General features: G+C 45.6%; 1 protein-coding gene across 1 annotated transcript in view; it reads left to right on the forward strand.

The window, feature by feature from the left end:
• Positions 1–21105, forward strand: part of cmtm4 (CKLF-like MARVEL transmembrane domain containing 4) — a 77428-nt gene that overhangs the window by 34466 nt on the left and 21857 nt on the right. The window contains exon 2 of the mRNA XM_078210538.1: positions 13006–13182. Coding sequence (XP_078066664.1) covers positions 13006–13182 — 177 coding nt within the window. The remainder of the gene's footprint in view (positions 1–13005; positions 13183–21105) is intronic.

The raw sequence follows: 21105 nt of genomic DNA on the forward strand, positions 1-21105 counted from the left end.
ACACTCCAAAGATGTGCGGGTTAGGTGGATTGGCCGTGCTAAATGCATGGGGTTACGGGTAAGATGCTGTTTTGGAGAGTTGGTGCAGATGGCCTCCTCCGCGCTGTCAGGATTCTATGATTCTGCTCTGACGAAGGGTCATCCAGACTCGAAGCGTTGGCTCTATTCTCTCTCCCCACAGAGGCTGTCAGGACTGCTGAGATTTTCCAGCATTTTCTGTTTTTGTTTCAGATTCCAGCATCCGCAGTGTTTTGCTTTTATCTCCGGATTATTAGTTCCATTCCACACAGTGTTACTGAACTGCACTATGGGTGGGAGATTAAGATGACTGAACATTCATTGTCAGAGGCAGTGAGAGGTTTCCGAGTGTTAGTGAATGGTTTCCCCCGGCAGCGGGTGACCATGGGCTATGTTTGTTTGTCGGGGCCCCTCTGCCAGCGAGTTGCTTGTTGTGTGATTAATGTTCAACACTTGGCTGCCCGGTGCTACCCACTGTTTCCTAAAAGACAGTTCTCGGTGTCGTGTCAGTGTGACTTCTTATTAATCCCACTGCTATTTTGGGCTGTGTAGCACGTGATTGTTGGGGGCAAATAAATGTTTCAAGACTAAGACAGATTGATGTTTGAATAAGGCTGTCCAAGGGGTGGGTAAATGGAGCCCATGCCCAGGAGTGTTTATCTGCATTAACGTTGCCATACAAATGCAGGTTGTTGTTGATCCAGTGTGAATGGCGGAACTAGCTCGAGGGGCTGAATGGCCTACTCTGGTTCCCTCATCCCTGGTGTGGAATTGTAGATCCAGTTTTCTGCTGAATCTTTGATTTCCGCCACCCCCCCGCAACTTACTGGCTGTACTCTTAAGATAGGCAGAGGGATCTGGGTGTACAGGTACACAGGTCACTGAAAGTGGCAATGCAGGTGGAGAAGGTAGTCAAGAAGGCATTCGGTATGCTTGCCTTCATCGGCTGGGGCATTGAGTTTAAAAATTGGCAAGTCATGTTGCAGCTTTATAAAACCTTAGGCCGCACTTGGAATATAGTGTTCAATTCTGGTCGCCACACTACCAGAAGGATATGGAGGCTTTGGAGAGGGTACAGAAAAGATTTACCAGGATGTTGCCTGGTATGGAGGGCAATAGCTATAAGGAGAGATTGGAGAAACTTGATTTGTTCACACTGAAACGACGAAGGTTGAGGGGCAACCTGATAGAAGTCTACAAGATTATCAGGGGCATGGACCGAGTGGATGGTCAGAAACTTTTTCCCAGGGTGGAAGAGTCAATTACTAGGGGGCATAGGTTTAAGATGCAAGGGACAAGGTTTAAAGGAGATGTACGAGGCAAGTTTTTTACACAGAGGGTGGTGAGTGCCTGGAACTCGTTGCCGGGGGAGGTAGTGGAAGCAGATACAATAGTGACCTTTAAGGGATGTCTTGACAAATACATGAATAGGATGGGAATAGAGGGATATGGTCCCCGGAAGGGTAAGGGGTTTTAGTTAAGTCGGGCAGCATGGTCAGTGCAGGCTTGGAGGGCCGAATGGCCTGTTCCTGTGCTGTAATTTTCTTTGTTCTTTGAAGGAAGTGGGTTTAATCCCCATAATACGCAAGCCAATGATAAACCTGGCCAATGTAGAACATAGAAAAACTACAGCACAAACAGGCCCTTCAGCCCACAAGTTGTGCCGAACACATCCCTACCTTCTAGACCTACCTATAACCCTCCATCCTATTAAGCTCCATGTACTCATCCAGGCGTCTCTTAAAAGACCCTATTGAGTTCGCCTCCACCACCACTGACGGCAGCCGATTCCACTCGCCCACCACCCTCTGTGTGAAAAACTTACCCCTAACATCTCCCCTGTACCTACCCCCCAGCACCTTAAACCTGTGTCCTCTCGTAGCAGACATTTCCACCCTGGGAAAAAGCCTCTGAGAGTCCACCCGATCTATGCCTCTCAACATCTTATACACCTCTATTAGGTCTCCTCTCATCCTTCGTCTCTCCAAGGAGAAAAGACCGAGCTCCCTCAGCCTATCCTCATAAGCCATGCCACTCAATCCAGGCAACATCCTTGTAAATCTCCTCTGCACCCTTTCAATCTTTTCCACATCCTTCCTGTAATGAGGCGACCAGAACTGAGCACAGTACTCCAAGTGGGGTCTGACGAGGGTCTTATATAGCTGCATCATTATCCCCGGACTCCTAAACTCAATCCCTCGATTGATAAAGGCCAGCACACCATACGCCTTCTTAACCACCTCCTCCACCTGCGGGGCTGATTTCAGAGTCCTATGGACCCGGACCCCAAGGTCCTTCTGATCCTCTACAGTACTGAGAGTCTTTCCCTTTATATTGTACTCCTTCATCCCATTTGACCTACCAGAATGGACCACAACGCATTTATCTGGGTTGAAGTCCATCTGCCACTTCTCTGCCCAGCCTTGCATCCTATCTATGTCCCTCTGTAACTTCTGACATCCCTCCAGACTATCCACAACCCCACCAACCTTCATGTCGTCGGCAAACTTACCGACCCATCCCTCCACTTCCTCATCCAGGTCATTTATGAAAATGACAAACAGCAAGGGTCCCAGAACAGATCCCTGGGGCACACCACTGGTGACCGACCTCCATTTAGAAAAAGACCCATCTTTACCCACTCTCTGCCTCCTTTGGGCAAGCCAGTTCTGGATCCACCGGGCAGCAGCCCCTTGGATCCCATGCCCTCTCACTTTTTCCAGAAGCCTTGCATGGGGGACCTTATCGAACGCCTTGCTAAAATCCATATAAACCACATCTACCGCCTTCCCTTCGTCAATGTGTTTAGTCACATTTTCGAAGAACTCCACCAGGCTCGTAAGGCACGATCTGCCCTTGACAAAGCCATGCTGAGTATTCTTGAACATACTAAACCTCTCTAAATGCTCATATATCCTGTCCCTCAGGATCTTCTCCATCAGTTTACCAACCACTGAGGTTAGACTCACCGGTCGGTAATTACCTGGGCTATCCCTATTCCCCTTCTTGAAAATAGGAACCACATCCGCAATCCTCCAATCCTCCGGCACCTCTCCCATCTCCATCGACGATGCAAAGATCATCGCCAGAGGCTCTGCAATCTCTTTCCTCGCCTCCCACAGTAACCTAGGGTACATCCCATCCGGACCCGGCGACTTATCTATCTTGATGCCATTCAAAGATTCCAGCACAACCTCTTTCTTAAAGTCCACATACTCAATCCTTTCAGTCCACCACACGCCCGCAGTACATCCACCCAGGTCCTTCTCCTCTGTGAAAACCGAGGCAAAATTGGGTTTATGCTGTGGCAGGATTCTGTAATTATGTACAGCTTGGTAGAAAGAGAATGTCTTTAAAATCACTGACACCAATATCTGAACCACATTTATTCAGTATATAAACATCACAAACAGGGGAGCTCAACCTTTGACACCTTTGAGTTGGAATTATGATTTTTAGACACAGCCTGGGGTTTGTTTGAGACAAAATCAGGAAAATTCCAGAAATTTGCAACAGTTCCAAGAGACCTGTGCAGAGAACAAGCATTTCCCTTCAAATCTCTCACTGGGTTTGCAATTGAAATGCTTGCTCTTGCTCTCTCTCTCTCTCCCTGTCGCGCACTCTCTCTCTCTCTCTCTATCCTCTGTCTGTGTGTGTGTCTCTCTCTCTGTCGCTTGCTCGGTCTGTCGGTCTCTCTCTCTTGGTCTGTCGCTCTATATCTCTCACTTGCTTTCTCTCGGTCTGTTGCTCTCTGTGTCTCTCTCTCTCGGTCTGTTGCTCTATGTCTCTCGCTCTCTCTCGGTCTGTCGCTCTGTGTCTCTTGCTCTCCCTCTCTCGCGGTTCTACACTCTTGGTTGTTCTCTTTCTCAGTCTGAAGAAGTAATCCAGCAGCCTAGTCGAATACACTGGGAGCACAGGCTGTGTGATCCCATAGAATGTAAACTCAGTTAACAAATTTGGAATATGAAGTAATTTTAAAAAATTCTTCCATGGTTGTGGTGATTGCTGCCAAGGTCAGAATTTATTGTCCATTCTTAATTGCTCCTGAACTGAGCTCGGCCATTTCAGAGGATGGTTAAGAGCGACCAGGTTACTGTGGCTCTGGAGTCACGTGTAGGTCAGACCAGGTAAGGATAGCAGATTTCCTTCTCTAAAGGACATCAGTTGTTTATTTTTCAGGCAATTCAACAGTTTCATCGTCAGTTTAACTGATATTAACTTTGTATTTGCTTAGTTTATTAAACCCACATTCAAATGTTCAACGAATGCTGTTGGGAATTTGCATTGTGTGATGCGCATGAGGGCCTGTGGGTGTCCTGTGGGTGGCCTGTGGGAGTCGGGTATATATTAATAACACAAAATGCAGCAAACATCACTTTTCACAAACTGCCACTCAGACTCAAATTCTCCAACATTGGGGAGAAAGATAAGAAACAGTTTATTTCTGTAGTTTTGGGGGTGATCCAAAGTGTTTTCCAACCAATGAAGCACTTTTTCTTTCAAAGTATAGTTGCTGTTGTAGCGTAGGGAGAATGGCAGCCAACTTCCACACCGCAAAATCCACAAACAGTAATGAACACACAATCTATTTTTGTGATGTTGATTGAAGGTACATAATGCCCAAGACACCAGACGTATCTCCCCTGCTCTTAAATAGTGGCTGGGGGATCTTTTACATCCAACGCCTCTACTTTCTCAAGAGACGAAGGAAATTTGGAATGTCTGCTATGACTCTCACCAATTTTTACAGATGGACCACAGAAAGCATCCTATCCGGTTGTATCACAGCTTGGTCTGGGCTCCTGTTCTGCCCAGGACCGCAAGAAACTACAAAAGGTCATGAATGTAGCCCAATCCATCACGCAAACCAGCCTCCCATCCATTGACTCTGTCTACACTTCTCGCTGCCTCGGCAAAGCAGCCAGCGTAATTAAGGACCCCACGCACCCCGGACATTCTCTCTTCCACCTTCTTCCTTTGGGGAAAAAAATACAAAAGTCTGAGGTCACATACCAACCGACTCAAGAACAGCTTCTTCCCTGCTGCTGTCAGACTTTTGAATGGACCTACCTCCCAAAAGTTGATCTTTCTCTACACCCTAGCTATGACTGTAACACTACATTCTGCACTCTCTCGTTTCCTTCTCTATGAACGGTATGTTTTGTCTGTATAGCGCGCAAGAAACAATACTTTTCACTGTATGTTAATACATGTAACAATAAATCAAATCAAATCAAATCCAGTTGAGAGGACAGATAGAATCTGAAGTTGGGGGGGGGCGGGGATTCTCCCAAAAGTGCTGAATTGGTGGGAAAACTGTTCTAGATCCCGACTGTTTTCTCAGTGCAGCTTCAGACCTGAATCTCTGCACTCTGTGCACTGCAGAGATCACAATCGGGAATCTCATTAAAAACCCAGGGTGGCGGGGCCTATTCGTGCTGGAGTCTGACAGCTCCGGAACTCTGTGCATGCGCAGTGGTCCTGATCTGTCAGTCTCCCCGTTTGCTGACCAACCCAAAACTCCCACAGTGCTGCCCCTCCAGCCCCTACAACAATTCGCAGGCCAGCCCTACCCCCTCCCCCCAGGTGCCCCGGTGTGCAGCCCACCACCACGCACTCCGATCGCTGGCCTCCTTCCAGCCCAGACCAATCCCAATGCAAAGTGGCAGCGGGACCCCCCACCGATTGCCCTTTGGACCCAACCACAATAGGTCTCACCCCCTTGGCACTATCCCATGCCTGCTGGGCAGTGCCAAGATGCTCCCTGGGTATGGGCACTTTGCCCCTTGAGCACAGGCTGGCCCTGCCAGAGTGCCCATGCCCGGGGGGCCCCGGACTGACCCCCGTTCTTTCCAGCGGGGTCTCTCGCTAGTTCCATGAACGTGGGGAGCTACTCTAAATCCCGCCAGAATGAAGTACCCCTGGCGGGGTGGGAGATTCTATCGGGCCCGGCACGGAACCTGCCTGGCCCAATAATCACATGCAAAACATATTTAAACTACATTTTAAAAAAGATTCAAATCACTTCCCTGTCTTCCCGTTGGTTTCCAGCATGGTCTGGACTCAGACTGTTCTCCGGCTTTGGGAGACGGCATGCATTCCTAGCGCATGCGCAAATCCTGGAAAAAGGCCGACGATGTGATTCCCCCGACCGGACCCGCCGAAAGGTTGCAGGTCATGATGGGAGAATCGGGCTTGAGGTCTCAGTTTAATGTCTCTGAAACGCTGCAATCGTTCTCTGAATTGCTCTGGAGTTTTTGCTGGTTTTTGAGATGAGGGATTGTGGTGAGGGAGAGCAGAGAGAATTGTGTAAGTTTTCTTATTTTCCCATCAGAGTGTGGCGTGGATTTTAACTTCTCCCTGATATCCTGTCCTCTGGAGAAATCAGACACAGGCCATTCAGGCCATCGAGTCACTGCTGGTTCTCTTGGAGCAGCCTGGACAGGCGCACTCCGCTGCTCAATCCCTGGAACTTTCAGTCCATCAAATGCCTTTTGAAGTTGTTTCTCCTTTCTGCTTCCATCACCCTGATGGGCAGTGAGTTTCAGTTCATTACCACTCGCTGTGTGAAAAACATTCAAACTATGACGAGACAGAGTACAGGAATGAGATAGAGAATCTGGTGAACTGGTGCGGCAACAATAATCTCTCCCTCAATGTCAACAAAACAAAGGAGATTGTCATCGACTTCAGGAAGCGTAAAGGAGAACATGCACCTGTCTACATCAATGGGGATGAAGTAGAAATGGTCGAGAGCTTCAAGTTTTTAGGTGTCCAGATCACCAACAACCTGTCCTGGTTCCCCCATGCCGACACCATAGTTAAGAAAGCCCACCAATGCCTCTACTTTATCAGAAGACTGAGTAAGTTTGTCATGTAAGCTACGACTCTCACCAATTTTTACAGCTGCACCATAGAAAGTATTCTTTCTGGTTGTATCACAGCTTGGTATGGCTCCTGTTCTGCCCAGGACCGCAAGAAACTACAAAAGGTCATGAATGTAGCCCAATCCATCACGCAAACCAGCCTCCCATCCATTGACTCTGTCTACACTTCTCGCTGCCTCGGCAAAGCAGCCAGTGTAATTAAGGACCCCACGCACCCTGGACATTCTCTCTTCCACCTTCTTCCTTTGGGGAAAAAAATACAAAAGTCTGAGGTCACATACCAACCGACTCAAGAACAGCTTCTTCCCTGCTGCTGTCAGACTTTTGAATGGACTTATCTTGCATTAAGTTGATCTTTCTCTACACCCTAGCTATGACTGTAACACTACATTCTGCACTCTCTCGTTTCCTTCTCTATGAACAGTATGCTTTGTCTGTACAGCGCGCAAGAAACAATACTTTTCACACTATTAATACATGTGACAATAATAAATCAAATCAAAGTATAGCGTACAAGAAAAAATACTTTTTGCTGTATGCTAATACATGTGACAAATCAAAATCCAGTTGAGAGGACAGATGAGGTCTCAGTTTAATGTCTCCTCTGAAACGTTGCAATCACACTATGAATTGGTTCTCCTGTCTCATTGTTACTTTATGGATTCTTGTTGTGACTGGGATGCTGCCTTTGCCAACTTCACAGTCAATGTATTTCAGAGTAGCTTGTTGTACCTGGGGTATAGTGAGGGTGGTGATGGGGAACTGGGAATGCTTGTTAATTGGGGTTAGATAGTACCCATGATACTCCCGTCTGTGCAAGGATGGCCACTTTGGGAGAAGTGCAGACAATTGCAGGGATGGAGTGAAGAACAATGGAAAGAGGGATTAAACTTTATTTTTCTGCAAATATTTGCAGGTTTTACATTATCGGATGTGAAGTGGAAATGTTTTGAGAATTGGCTTCCAAACAGAATAATATAATGTAAAGTGATCTGTCTCAGGTCGGGTCCTTTGCTCTCTATAGCTCCATAGAATCTCTCCAGTGCAGAAGGAGGCTATTCGGCCCATTGAGTCTGCACCGACTCTTCAAAAGAGCATCTTACCATCACACCACTCTGTCCCTGTAACCCCACACATTTACTATGGCTAACGCACCTAACCTACATGTTTTGGGAAACCAAGGGGCAATTTAGCATGGCCAGTCCACATAACCTACACATCTTTGGAGTGTGGGAAGAAACTGGAGCACCCAAAGGAAACCCCCACAGACACGGGGAGAACATGCAAACTCCACACAGTGCCCCCACGCTGGAATTGAACCTGGGTCCCTGGTGCTGCGAGGCAGCAGTGCTAACTCCTGTCTATGCCTTCTTCACTTTCCTCTTCAGTTGCGAGAGCCTCCAATTTTTGATTTTGGATTCTCTGACATTGTTGTTTTCTTTGTCCCTCTCGGTCAACATCCCTCAAATCTTTTTTTCATCGCTACCTTTAGCCATGGAATGTAGCCAATCCAACCTTGTTACCTTTTTTAGATGGAATTCACTAACAATCTTCACTCAGCTACCATCCCGGGAATTTCCTCATTGCTCTCGGATCGTCTCCAAATGACCCGCTCCATCCTTCTCCAGAAACAGCTTTCTAGTCATTGGATGCCCACTTTTCTCAAGATCCATGAGTCAGCCTCGCACAAAAGGATACTCTAAATCACAATCTTGATGAACCTTTCCTTCTGAAATTAAAATCTAATCCTGATCGTGAAACCATTATCGTAAAAACCCATCAACTATCATTATTATTTAAGCCTTTTAAGACTAAGGAAATTTGGCATGTCAGCTACGACTCTCTCCAACTTTTACAGATGCACCATAGAAAGCATTCTTTCTGGTTGTATCACAGCTTGGTATGGCTCCTGCTCTGCCCAAGACCGCAAGGAACTACAAAAGGTCGTGAATGTAGCCCAATCCATCACGCAAACCAGCCTCCCATCCATTGACTCTATCTACACTTCCCGCTGCCTTGACAAAAAAGCCAGCATAATTAAGGACCCCACGCACCGCAGACATTCTCTCTTCCACCTTCTTCTGTCGGGGAAAAAGATACAGAAGTCTGAGGTCATGTACGAACCGACTCAAGAACAGCTTCTTCCCTGCTGCTGTCAGACTTTTGAATGGACCTACCTTGCATTAAGTTGATCTTTCTCTACACCCTAGCTATAACTGTAATACTACATTCTGCACTCTCTCGTTTCCTTCTCTATGAACGGTATGTTTTGTCTGTATAGTGCGCAAGAAACAATACTTTTCGCTCTATATGTTAATACATGTCATGATGTGTGGCTGAGCAGAAACTGATAGCCAAGTTCCGCACACATGAGGATGGCCTAAACCGGGATGTTGGGTTTATGTCACACTATCAGTAACCCCCACAGCTTGCCTCCTGGACTTGCAGAATCTCACTGGCTGTCCTGTCTGGAGACAATACACATCCCTTTAACCTGTGCTTAATGCTCCCTCCACTCACATTGTCTGTATCTTTAAGACCTGGTTGGCTGTAGAAATTTGCATTCTAATCAGTATTCTGTAACTTGATTTTGTGTCTCTGTGCACTGTTTGAGAGCAGATATCCGCTCCATCTGACGAAGGAGCAGTGCTCCGAAAGCTAGTGGCGTTTGCTACCAAATAAACCTGTTGGACTTTAACCTAGTGTTATTAGACTCCTTACTGTGTTTAATACATGTGACAATAATAAATGAAATCAAATCAAATTTTGGGTTCAGTGTGGAGCTTGCACCTTGACGGAGTGTTTTAGCCAAGACGAGTGCGTTAATAAAACGGAAAATGCTGGAAATTCCCAGCAGATGATGTGGCGCCTGCAGCGAGAGGAATAGAGTTAAAGTTTCAGGTGCTGAGTTCAATGAACTGGAAAGAGTGAGAGGGAGAGACTGGGACAGAGGGGGAGGGGTGGAAAGAACAAAAGGGAGAGGGTGGAATGCAGGAAAGATTAAAAGAGCAAAGGTGAGCTCGAGCCAGGGAAAATGGGAAAGGGACAAGAAAAGGAACACGACATGGGGTCTGGGGGCGGGGGGATGGGGATGTCAATGAGGAAACATTAGCAGCCACTGTTCAATAAAATGAGGTGGACTTGCAGCTCCGAAAGCTTGTGTGGCTTTTGCTACCAAATAAACCTGTTGGACTTTAACCTGATGTTGTTAAACTTCTTACTGAATAAAATGAGAGCAAAGGTTATGATCCGAAATTGTTGAACTGGGTATTGAGTCGAGGAAGCTGTAAAGTGCCTCACTGAGGTATGGAGTGCTGTCCCTGAATTTATATTGAGCTTTTTTAAAGAACCTTGCAGTGGGAGAAGGTTAGAATGGAGTGGAGAATTAAGATGGGTTAATTACTATAGACGGGGGTTTCCTCTTGAGGCTATGTACAGCTACTAACGCTAATACAAAGACTCAAAATGCAGTGTACTGATTTTTAAGACGTGACTTTATTTAATCAAACGATTGAATGGGAGAATGATATGAGGAAGCCCAGCACTCAAGGTATAGAATGCGGGCATCCGGATATCGGTCTGAAGAACAATGCCCCCTGTGAAGGCAATTATACATTTCCAAAATCATGTTGCCCATCTTTCCGGTGGACATTATTCAGTAAACATTAATACAGATCAGTCAATAACCATCCTGTCATTAACTCCAGCCAATAAAAATACATGTCCTGACCTCATGGGATTTCATTTGTCATTAATTATGGACGTTACCTCCCTTCTGTTGCCCACCAATATGGGACGCTGGACAGTGAAATGGAAGAATGATTCCCACTGAATTGAACCCACGTGACTCTCGTCCAACCCTGAGAAATTCTTCATGTCTGCTCTGCGTTATCTCTCGGAGTTGTATGTCCCTATTCATAAGGCTAGCACTGGTAGCCACCTTGTTCCCGACCACTGCTGTTAGCATTTCAGTGGAACTATTGTTCCTTCCCTCTTCTACCAGGGCCTGCTGTATTTTGTCACTGGCTGACGTTTCGCAAAATGTAACCAAAAGCAAAACACATCCATCTTGTAAATTCAAAATACATGTTTTAAATGAGAAATATTTGTTAATTATGCAGAGATATCATCTATGGCAAGAGCTCTGGCTGACTTACGTTCCCATAGTCCAAGATCATTCATTCTAAAGTTAGTATTGTGTTAGTCTTCCTAAATCTATGGTTATGTGTTTATTAGCCTAATTAGCCCCCTACACCAATTACAGACCGGAATCCATCGTTAACCTCTGTACTCTTGAGACACACCTCGATCTGTATTCTCGAGATACGTCTCCATCTGTTCATTGCAGCGGCAAGGATCAGCGTCACGAATGAAGGACAAAATTTTGAGTGACCTGATCTGCTAGATGTTGTTTCTCACCTCACTCTGTGCACACAATGAGCTACATTCATCGAGCTCCTTATTGTGTCTAAAACATCCCAGCGGAGCCTGGGCTTTACTGAATGAAACTAAGTGATCATTATTTTTTTTAAATGAACATGAAACTGTCATTTAAAAACCAACGTGTTCACTGACGTCCTTTAGGGGTAGCAACCTGACTGGGTTCAATTCCAGCCTGTCTGTGTGGAGTTTCCACATTCTCCCCATGTCTGTGTGGGTTTCCTCCGGGTGCACCGGTTTGCTCCCACAGATGCGCAGGTTGGGTGGATTGGCCATGCTATGTTGACTCTTGGGGATGAATTTTTCCATTCAGCCTGCCACGGGAATCGTAGCGGGCGAAGGGCGGACCACGGAAAGGTCTGTTGACCTCTGGCAGGATTTTCTGGTTTCTGGGTGAGCGCAGAGAAAAAAACCCACCCTTGGTGTCCCAGAATGTGTAGGTTTGAGGGGATTAGCCGTAGAATCATAGAATCCCTACAGTGCAGGAGGAGACCATTCAGCCCATCGAACCTGCACCATCAACAATCACACCTAGGCACTATCCCCATAACCCCACACATTTACCCTGCTAGTCCCCCTGACACTATGGGTTAATTTAGCATGGCCAATCAACCTAACCTGCACATCTTTGGACTGTGGGAAGAAACTGGAGCACCTGGAGGAAACCCACACAGACATTGGGAGAACGTGCAAACTCCACACAGACAGTGAACCGAGGCCGGAATTGAACCTGGGTCCTGGCGTTGTGAGACAGCAGCGCTAACCACTGGCTTTGACATAAAGTCATCCAGACTCGAAACGTCAGCTCTTTTCTCTCCTTACAGATGCTGCCAGACCTGCTGAGATTTCCCAGCGCTTTCTCTTTTGGTTTCAGATTCCAGCATCCGCAGTAATTTGCTTTTATCCAGCGCTAACCACTGTGCCAACATGCCGCCATGGTAACTGTGTGTTGCTACGGGGATAGGGTGGGGGAGTGGGCCTAGATCGAGTGCTCTGTCAGAGAGTCAGTGTAGACTCGATGGGCCGACTGGCCTCCTTCTGCGCTGTAGGGATTCTATGTCCGTTAATATATCCTTCTATTCCTCTCTCTCTCTCACTCATATATATCTCTTCATTCCCCTTAAATATATTTGTGCTGCTCACAGCTACAGTATGTGGTCGCACCTCCTGCGTTCTCACCATTCCCTGGATGGATTCACTTCACAGCTTGATCAGGGATCTGATGAAATTGTCAGTGTGACTGAGTTGGGAGCACACACTCGCCTCGGAGTCAGGGGGCTGAGAGCTCAGGCTCCACTCGAGAACTTGAACATGGGCGTGGAGTAATATGTACCTGTAATAACCGCATCATAAAAGTTAATTGTTAAAAAGGTGGAGGGAAGGGCAGCAGCCATTGTGGGCTCTGCAAACAGGAATGAGATGAACAGTCCATTAGTTTTAGATTCTATTAGCTGAGTTGTATTGTGCTTTTTTGTGTGTGTGTGTGTGTGCTGGTTAGGTACGTTGGCCATGCTATATTGCCCCTTAGTGTACCCGAACAGGCGCCGGAGTGTGGCGACTAGGACTGAGAGGGGACAATGAAGAGAGATAACGAGTGGTGCTGAGGACTGTAACCAGGAACAAAACATGTTTGATTTGAAAGATTGTCTTTTCCTTTCAGGTTTTGGCGCTGATTGCTTTCATCTGCATTGAGACAGTGAAGGAGTGTTTGCCGTGCGGAGGTCTTTATTTCTTCGAGTTTGTTAGCTGCACAGCGTTCGTGGTCACTGGAGTTCTGTTATTGATGTTCAGTCTGAATCTTCACACAAAAGTACCGCAGATCAACTGGAACCTGACGGTGAGTTTGGCCGAATCATCGTATCACTGTAGAATGGTTAGAACACAGAAGGAGGCCAATCAGCCTGGCATTTCTGTGCTGGCCCCCATTAAACAGGGAAGTGTCTACCTTATTAAACCCATTCATAATTTGAAACAGCCTCTATTAGTTCATCAGTCAGAGCCCCTCATTCTTGTTGTCAAAGGCATGTGGCTAAACTAACCTTGTGTCCAATGTAATTATATCCAGTATCATCTGCCAAAAATAGAGATAAAAATGACCCAATTAAACCATCATCACACCCATTATTATAGACAACAGTTAGCCACTGCAGAGTATTAGCAGTTAGATTGAAAGATGACTATGAACTGACTGATGGAAAGTCAGTAACAACATAAACTGCAAGAGTCATGTGTCTTCAATCAGCAGTAAGAGTTTTAACAACACCAGGTTAAAGTCCCAACAGGTTTATTTGGTAGCAAATGCCATTAGCTTTTGGAGCGCTGCTCCTTCCTCAGATGGAGCAGATATCCACTCCATCTGAGGAAGAAGCAGCACTCCGAAAGCTAATGGTATTTGCTACCAAATAAACCTGTTGGACTTTAACCTGGTGTTGTTAAAACTCTTACTGTGTTCATCCCAGTCCAATGCCGGCATCGCCACATCACATCTTCAATCAGCCCCTGCCCTGGGATTGATCAACAATGGCCATTGATAACCCTGTTGTTTTTCAGGTCAACACAACATCTCAGATTGTGGGCAAACTGAATTCTCAAATCTCTGACCTCTAGAAAACACGAGATTATTTCACAAACCAGATACAAAGGGAATGGGGTTGAGATGCACAACGCATAGTCAGCGGCTATGGGGCGGCACAGTAGTTATCACTGCTGCCTCACAGCACCAGGGACCCGGGTTTCATTCACGACTTGGATCACTGCCTGTGTGGAGTTTGAATGTTCTCCCCGTGTCTGCGTGGGTTTCCTCCCACAGTCCAAAAATGTGTGGGTTAGGTGGATTGGCCGTGCTAAATTGCCCGTTAGTGTCAGGGGGGACTAGCTGGGTAAATGCATGAGGTTATGGGGATAGGGCCTGGGTGGGATTGTGGTCAGTGCAGACTCGATGGGCTGAATGGCCTCCTTCTGCACTGTAGGATTCTGTGATTCTATGACCTCTGTGGAGTTGAAGGCACAGATCTTTATAACGAGATCAGTCAGATCCCAGTTTTTCCGGCTCCTGAGTTGTGTTGCCCTCCAGCCAGGTGGGCAGATCAGTAAACTTTAGCTGAAGGAGATGTTCCATGGGGACTTTCGCTGGGTTCAATGTGCACCATCCGAATAAATGATGTGGCTTCGGCAATCGGAGCAGTTTCCAAGTTGCAGATGACACAAGATTGATTGGGGGAGCTGGAGGCAGTAGTTCATCGTGAGCAGGATTACGCTAAATTACAACAAACCATTAAAGAGCTCGCAAAATTGTGCTATTAGTGGCAGATAAAATTCAATATTAAGTGTGAGGTGGTATATTTTGGTAAGGAGACTAACGAAGTCACGTCATCCTTGGAAAGCATGAGTCTGAATGAGGTAGAGTGTTAATTCCAATAATTTTGTATTGAGGAAGAATGAGTCTGAAGCGAGCCTGTATCATAAACCAAGTTTATTTCCAAGACAACTAGGTCATAGATTCACCCAGTCCCTCCCAGACTCACCCAGTCCCTCCCAGACTCACCCAGTTCCTCCCAGACACACACAGTAGAACTGGTTTATATACTCTAACATCCCCTACTCCTTCCCCCCGCTGGGGACAGTTGTGCTTAATTACCAATTTAAAGTATGTATTCTATTACAACAAAATGTCAACATTAACATTTCACAGCAGAGGAATCCAATAATCAATTTACTAATTATTTAAAGTAGTGATAATACAATTTAACAAGGCCATAAAAATGCAAACCAAGCAATGATGTTCATTTCTAGGAGAGTAAAAGTGAAAATCAGAGTTTTAAACCAGCCTCCCATCCATTGACCCTGTCTACACTTCCCGCTGCCTCGGCATAATTAAGGACCCCACGCACCCCGGACATTCTCTCTTCCACCTTTTTCCATCGGGAAAAAGATACAAAAGTCTGAGGTCACATACCAACCGCTTCTCCCCTGCTGCTGTCAGACTTTTGAATGGACCTACCTCGCATTAAATTGATCTTTCTCTACGCCCTAGCTATGACTGTAACACTACATTCTGTACTCTCTCGTTTCCTTCTCTATGAACAGTATGCTTTGCCTGTGTAGCGCGCAAGAAACAATACTTTTCACTGTATATTAGTACATGTGACAATAAATCAAATCAAAATTATGTTAAAAATATGAGATCACACTTGGAGTAGAACCATAGAACCATAGAAAATTACAGCTCAGAAACAGGCCTTTTGGCCCTTCTTGTCTGTGCCGAACCATTTTATGCCTAGTCCCACTGACCTGCACTTGGACCATATCCCTCCACACCCCTCTCATCCATGAACCCGTCCAAGTTTTTCTTAAATGTTAAAAGTGACCCCGCATTTACCACTTTATCCGGCAGCTCATTCCACACTCCCACTATGTACTATGTACAGTTCTGGTCTCCATTATAAAAATAACTGTGATACCTTTGAGAGAGAGCAGAGGGGATGCACAAGGATGATAGCAGAGCTATCAGGAAAGAATGGACAGGCTGGGGTGAAGAGGTCTTCGAGGATGATGTAGTAAAGGTCTTAAAGAAAGGGTTTGATAGGGTGGACAAGGAAAAAAACATTTCCACTTGTTCAGGAGACTATAATTAGCAGCCATCAATGTAAAATAATTAGATGCTTAGTGGTACAGAATTTGAGTGTTGCTGAAAAAAGACATGTTGAAACTATTTGGTTTGTACTCATCAGGACAATTCGCAAGAATACTTGGTGCATTCTCTACCAATCAGAGTCCACTTACTAACCAATCAGTGCAGTCTTCTCTTGAAGTATAGACTGTTGTCCCCTTTAGGTTTGGTATTCTTGCGAATTGTCCTGATGAGTGCAAGGCGAAAAGCTTCGACAACATGTTAATTTTTTCAGCAATACTGTAAGATAATTAATAAATCCAAGAGGGAATTCAGGAATAATTTCTTCACCCAGAGAGCGATGGGAACTGGGAACAGGGAGTGGGTAAGGCAAATGATGTAAATGTGTTTGAGGGGAAGCTGGGTAAGTGTGTGAGGGAGAAGGACAGAGGTGAATAATCTGATAGGGTGAGAGGAGGCTCATGTGGAACATAAACACCAGCACTGAGCAGTTGGGCCAAATGGCCTGTTTCGGTGCTATGGACTCTACAACATTAATATTACAGGACAGGAAGGCCTTTGATTTGATTTTATTGTCACATGTATTAGTATACAGTGAAAAGTATTGTTTCCTGCCCACTATACAGACAAAGCATACCGTTCATAGAGAAGGAAAGGAGACAGGCAGAATGTAGTGTTACAGCCATAGCTAGGGTGTAGAGAAAGATCAACTTAGTGTGAGGTAGGTCATTGCTACAGAGTTTAAAAGAGGGAGAATAGAGTTTTAGAAGCATAGAATTGGAGGGTATGCTGGGCACAGCTTGCAAGAAGTCGCCTCCCTCCGACGCCATCTTGAGAAAATTGTGTGCGAAATTTATAATAATTATTTTCACCGGAATAGTTTTAACAGTCTGAGATTTACTTCAAGAAGATAACATTTCAAAATGACTCTTGGGTTTGTGGGAGTTCTGTGGCATGACGGGCTCAATATTAGCCGCACTCTGACACAAAATGGACAAGAGCTATACTTGTACACAAATGCCTACATTTAAAATCAAAGAGTTGGCTGGTAAAAGTTGAAAGGCTATATTTCATAGAACCATAGAATCCTACAGTGCAGAAGGAGGCATTCGGCCCATCAAGTCTGCACCGACCACAATCCCACCCAGGCCCTATCCCCACAACCCCACATATTTACCCTGCGTATCCCCCTGACACTAAGGGTCAATTTATCATGGCCAATTAACCGAACCCGCACATCTTTGGACTGTGGGAGGAGACCGGAGCACCCGGAGGAAACCCAAGCAGACACGGGGAGAACGTGCAGGCTCCACACAGACAGTGACCCAAGCCAGGAATGGAACCTGGCGCTGTGAGGCAACAGTGCTAACCATTGTCCCACCGTGCTGTCTTATTTAACTTTACTTTTCTTATTTTACAAATGTGAGGTAATGCATTTTGGAAGATCTAATACAGACAGGAAATATACAGCAAATGGCAGAACCCTTGGGAGTATTGATAGGCAAAGGGATCTGGGTGTACAGGTACACAGGTCACTGAAAGTGGCAATGCAGGTGGAGAAGGTAGTCAAGAAGGCATACGGCATGCTTGCCTTCATCGGCTGGGGCATTGAGTTTAAAAATTGGCAAGTCATGTTGAATTTTTATAGAACCTTATTTAGGCTGCACTTGGAATATAGTGTTCAATTCTGGTTGCCACACTACCAGAAGAATGTGGAGGCTTTGGAGAGGGTACAGAAAAGATTTACCAGGATGTTGCCTGGTGTGGAGGGCATTGGCTATGAGGAGAGGTTGGAGAAACTTGGTTTGTTCTCACTGGAACGACGGAGGTTTGGGGGTGACCTGATAGAAGTCTACAAGATTATGAGAGGCATGGACAGAGTGGATAATCAGAAGCTTTTTCCCAGGGTGGAAGAGTCAATTACTGGGGGGACAGGTTTAAGTTGCGAGGGGCAAGGTTTAAAGGAGATGTACAAGGCAGATATTTTACACAGAGGGTGGTGGGTGCCTGGAACTTATTGCCGGGGGAGGTAGTGGAAGCGGATACAGTAGTGAGTTTTAAGGAGCGTCTTGACAAGTACATGAATAGGATGGGAATAGAGGGATATGGTCCCCGGAAGGGTAGGGGGTTTTAGTTAAGTCGGGCAGCATGGTCGGTGCAGGCTTGGAGGGCCGAAGGGCCTGTTCCTGTGCTGTAATTTTCTTTGTTCCTTGTTTATTTAATTTTTGACACTGATATAAATCCAGCTGGAGGAGGATGCATAGTTCTAATCTCTATCCTATAAGAATGGAGAAGGTGTAAAAGATGATGTGCAGTCAGAACTGAGAGGTGACAACTATTAGGAAGGAATGAACAGACTGCGGTTCTTGTCTGTGGAAAACAGAAAGCGAGATAGTTGTGATCTGATCAAAGTCTTATTTCATGAAGGGGTTTGATAAATGTAGAAACAAAAAATGTCCACTTGTGGGGGAGACCAAAACTACCAGTCACACCATAAAAGCAAAATACTGTAGATGGGGGCATCGCTGGCTGGGCCAGCATTTATTGCCCATCCCTAGTTGCCTTTGAGGAGGTGATGGTGAGCTGCCTTCTTGAATCGCTGCAGTCCCTGGGGTGTGAGTATTACCAGCAGCGCTGAAAATCTTGCAAAGTACCTGGCGGGTTTGGCAACATTGGTGCAGAGAGAGAAGCTGAGCTGAATGTTTCAGGTAGCGAGCCTTTGTCAGAATTGACGAAGGAACAGATTCTGACGAAAGGTCGTTGACCTGAAACATTAATTCGGTTCCTCTCTCTCCACAGAAATTGCCTGACGTGAATATATTCGGCACTTTCTGTCGAAATATAACCACTACCAAATCCAACAAGGAATCGGGTCATGGGGAAATGAAACATTAACTCTGTTTCTCTCTCCACAGAAACTGCCAGACCTGCTGAGTTTTTCCAGCATTGTCTGTTCTTATTTGGGAATTGAGGAGAAATGTCTTTATCCAGAGAGTGGCGAGAATGTGGAATTCGTTCCCACAGGGAGTAGTTGAAGTGAATAGTGTAGATCCAGATCATAGAATCCCTACAGTGCAGAAGAGGCCATTCAGCCCATCGAGTTTGTATCTTACACAGGACCCCTCCCCCACCCTATTCCCGTAACCCCACACATTTCCCATGGCTAATCCATCTAACCTATACATCTTTGGACACTAAGGGGCAATTTAGCATGGCCAATCTACCTAACCTGCACATCTTTGGACTGTGGGAGGAAACCAGAGCCCCGGAGGAAACTCACGCAAACACGGAGAGAACATGCAGACTCCACACGGACAGTTAATTGGAAATTGGATAAACACATAAGGGAGAAAGGAATAGAAAGATATGTTGATTGAGGAGGCACATGTGGAGTATTAACACTGACACCATTGGGATGATTGGTCTGTTTACGCACTCTGCTATTCAATGCAAATCAAAACTGAACAATTTATCTGATGTGCAGGTTTGTGTTTAACCAGCTTAGGTTTTTGCGCTTGATGGTATTTTAACTCTGATAGTTTATGTTAATAAAATAACCTTATCTGAAGTCCAGGCCACCGTCTCATCGAGATTCACAGGAGCCTTTATCGTCATTATTATCTTTGCCTGTTCTATTGTATCATTTTGGAAATACTTAACAGAATTATCTTAAATGTTATCCATAAAATTAACTGCTTGGTCTGGAGGGGAGGTTCTGATGGTGGAATCTATTTCTGTACGATCCTGAGAGAGACTCTAAGCAACAGAGGTTGTATTTATAATAGCATTTTTAGCATCGGGAAATGGCCCAAGGTGCTTTGCAGGAATGTTATAAAACCAGAATTGGCATCAATCCACATTGGGGAAGATGGCTGACAGCTTGCTCAATGAAGTAGGCTTAAAGAGACATTTTAAAAGAGTGAGACAAAGGTCGAATGATGGAGAGGTTTAGGGAAGGGGTAGAAACGTAGAAAATACAAGCAGGAAGAGGCCATTTGGCCCTTCGAGCCTGCTCCATCATTCGTTGTGATCATGGCTGATCATCCAACACAATATCCTGATCCCACCTTCCCCCCCATAACCTTTGATCCCCTTTGCCCCACGAGCTATATCTAACTGCTTCTTGAAAATATTCAATGTTTTAGCCTCAACTATTCTCTGTGGTAGCAAATTCCACAGCCGACTATCTTCTGGCTGAAAATATTTCTCCTCTCTTTCCTAAACGATCTACCCTGTATCCTCAGAGTGTATAACTGAAGCATGGCTTCTACCCATTTTGTATTCTAGTCTCTAAATATAAAGGCTCTCTAAATATATTCCCTCCCTAACAACATTGTGGGTCAACCCACAGCGATTCAAGAAGGCAGCTCACCACCACCTTCTCAAGGGCAGCTAGGGATGGGCAATGAATGCTGGCCAGCCAGCAACGCCCACGAATGAATAAGAAAAAAAATCACTACCCTTTCTGATTATTTTCTATACCTGTTCCTGACTCTTTAATGATCTATGTACCTGGACACCAGTTCTCCCTCGTCTCTTTGTTTCTTCATTGCTTTTAGCTTGTCACCATTTTGAAAGTTCCTGTTCCAATTCCATGTTCGGTCCAAAGTGGACAACCTCACCTTGCCTACATTGAAAGGCCAGAATTGCTCTTTCATTTAATCTACCAATACCTTTGTAATATTACCCTTCCATCTGCACTGATGCATCCTATCTTTGTGACATTGGCAAATTTGGATATGTGCTTTCTATCCTGTCATCTAAGTCATTAATAATTAGGATGGATAGCCCCAAAATAGTTCTTGTGGGACACCATTGGTCACATCCAGCCAATTAGAATATCTGTCCGTTATCCCTACTCTCTGTCTCCCACCACTCATGAAGCAGTTCAATAATTTACTTTCAATTCCAGGAGCTTCAACTTTAGTTAACTATGCCTGTGAGATGTGAATGTTACTTGCCATTATCAGCACAAGCCTGAATATTGTACAGGGCAGCACGGTGGCGCAGTGGTTAGCACTGCTGCCTTCACAATGCCAGGACCCAGGTTCGATTCCCGGCTTGGGTCACTGTCTGTGTGGAGTCTGTGCATTCTCCCCATGTCTGCGGGGGTTTTCTCCGGATGCTCCA

Source organism: Mustelus asterias, chromosome 4 (assembly GCF_964213995.1).
Source record: "Mustelus asterias chromosome 4, sMusAst1.hap1.1, whole genome shotgun sequence".
NCBI classification, from domain to species: domain Eukaryota; kingdom Metazoa; phylum Chordata; class Chondrichthyes; order Carcharhiniformes; family Triakidae; genus Mustelus; species Mustelus asterias.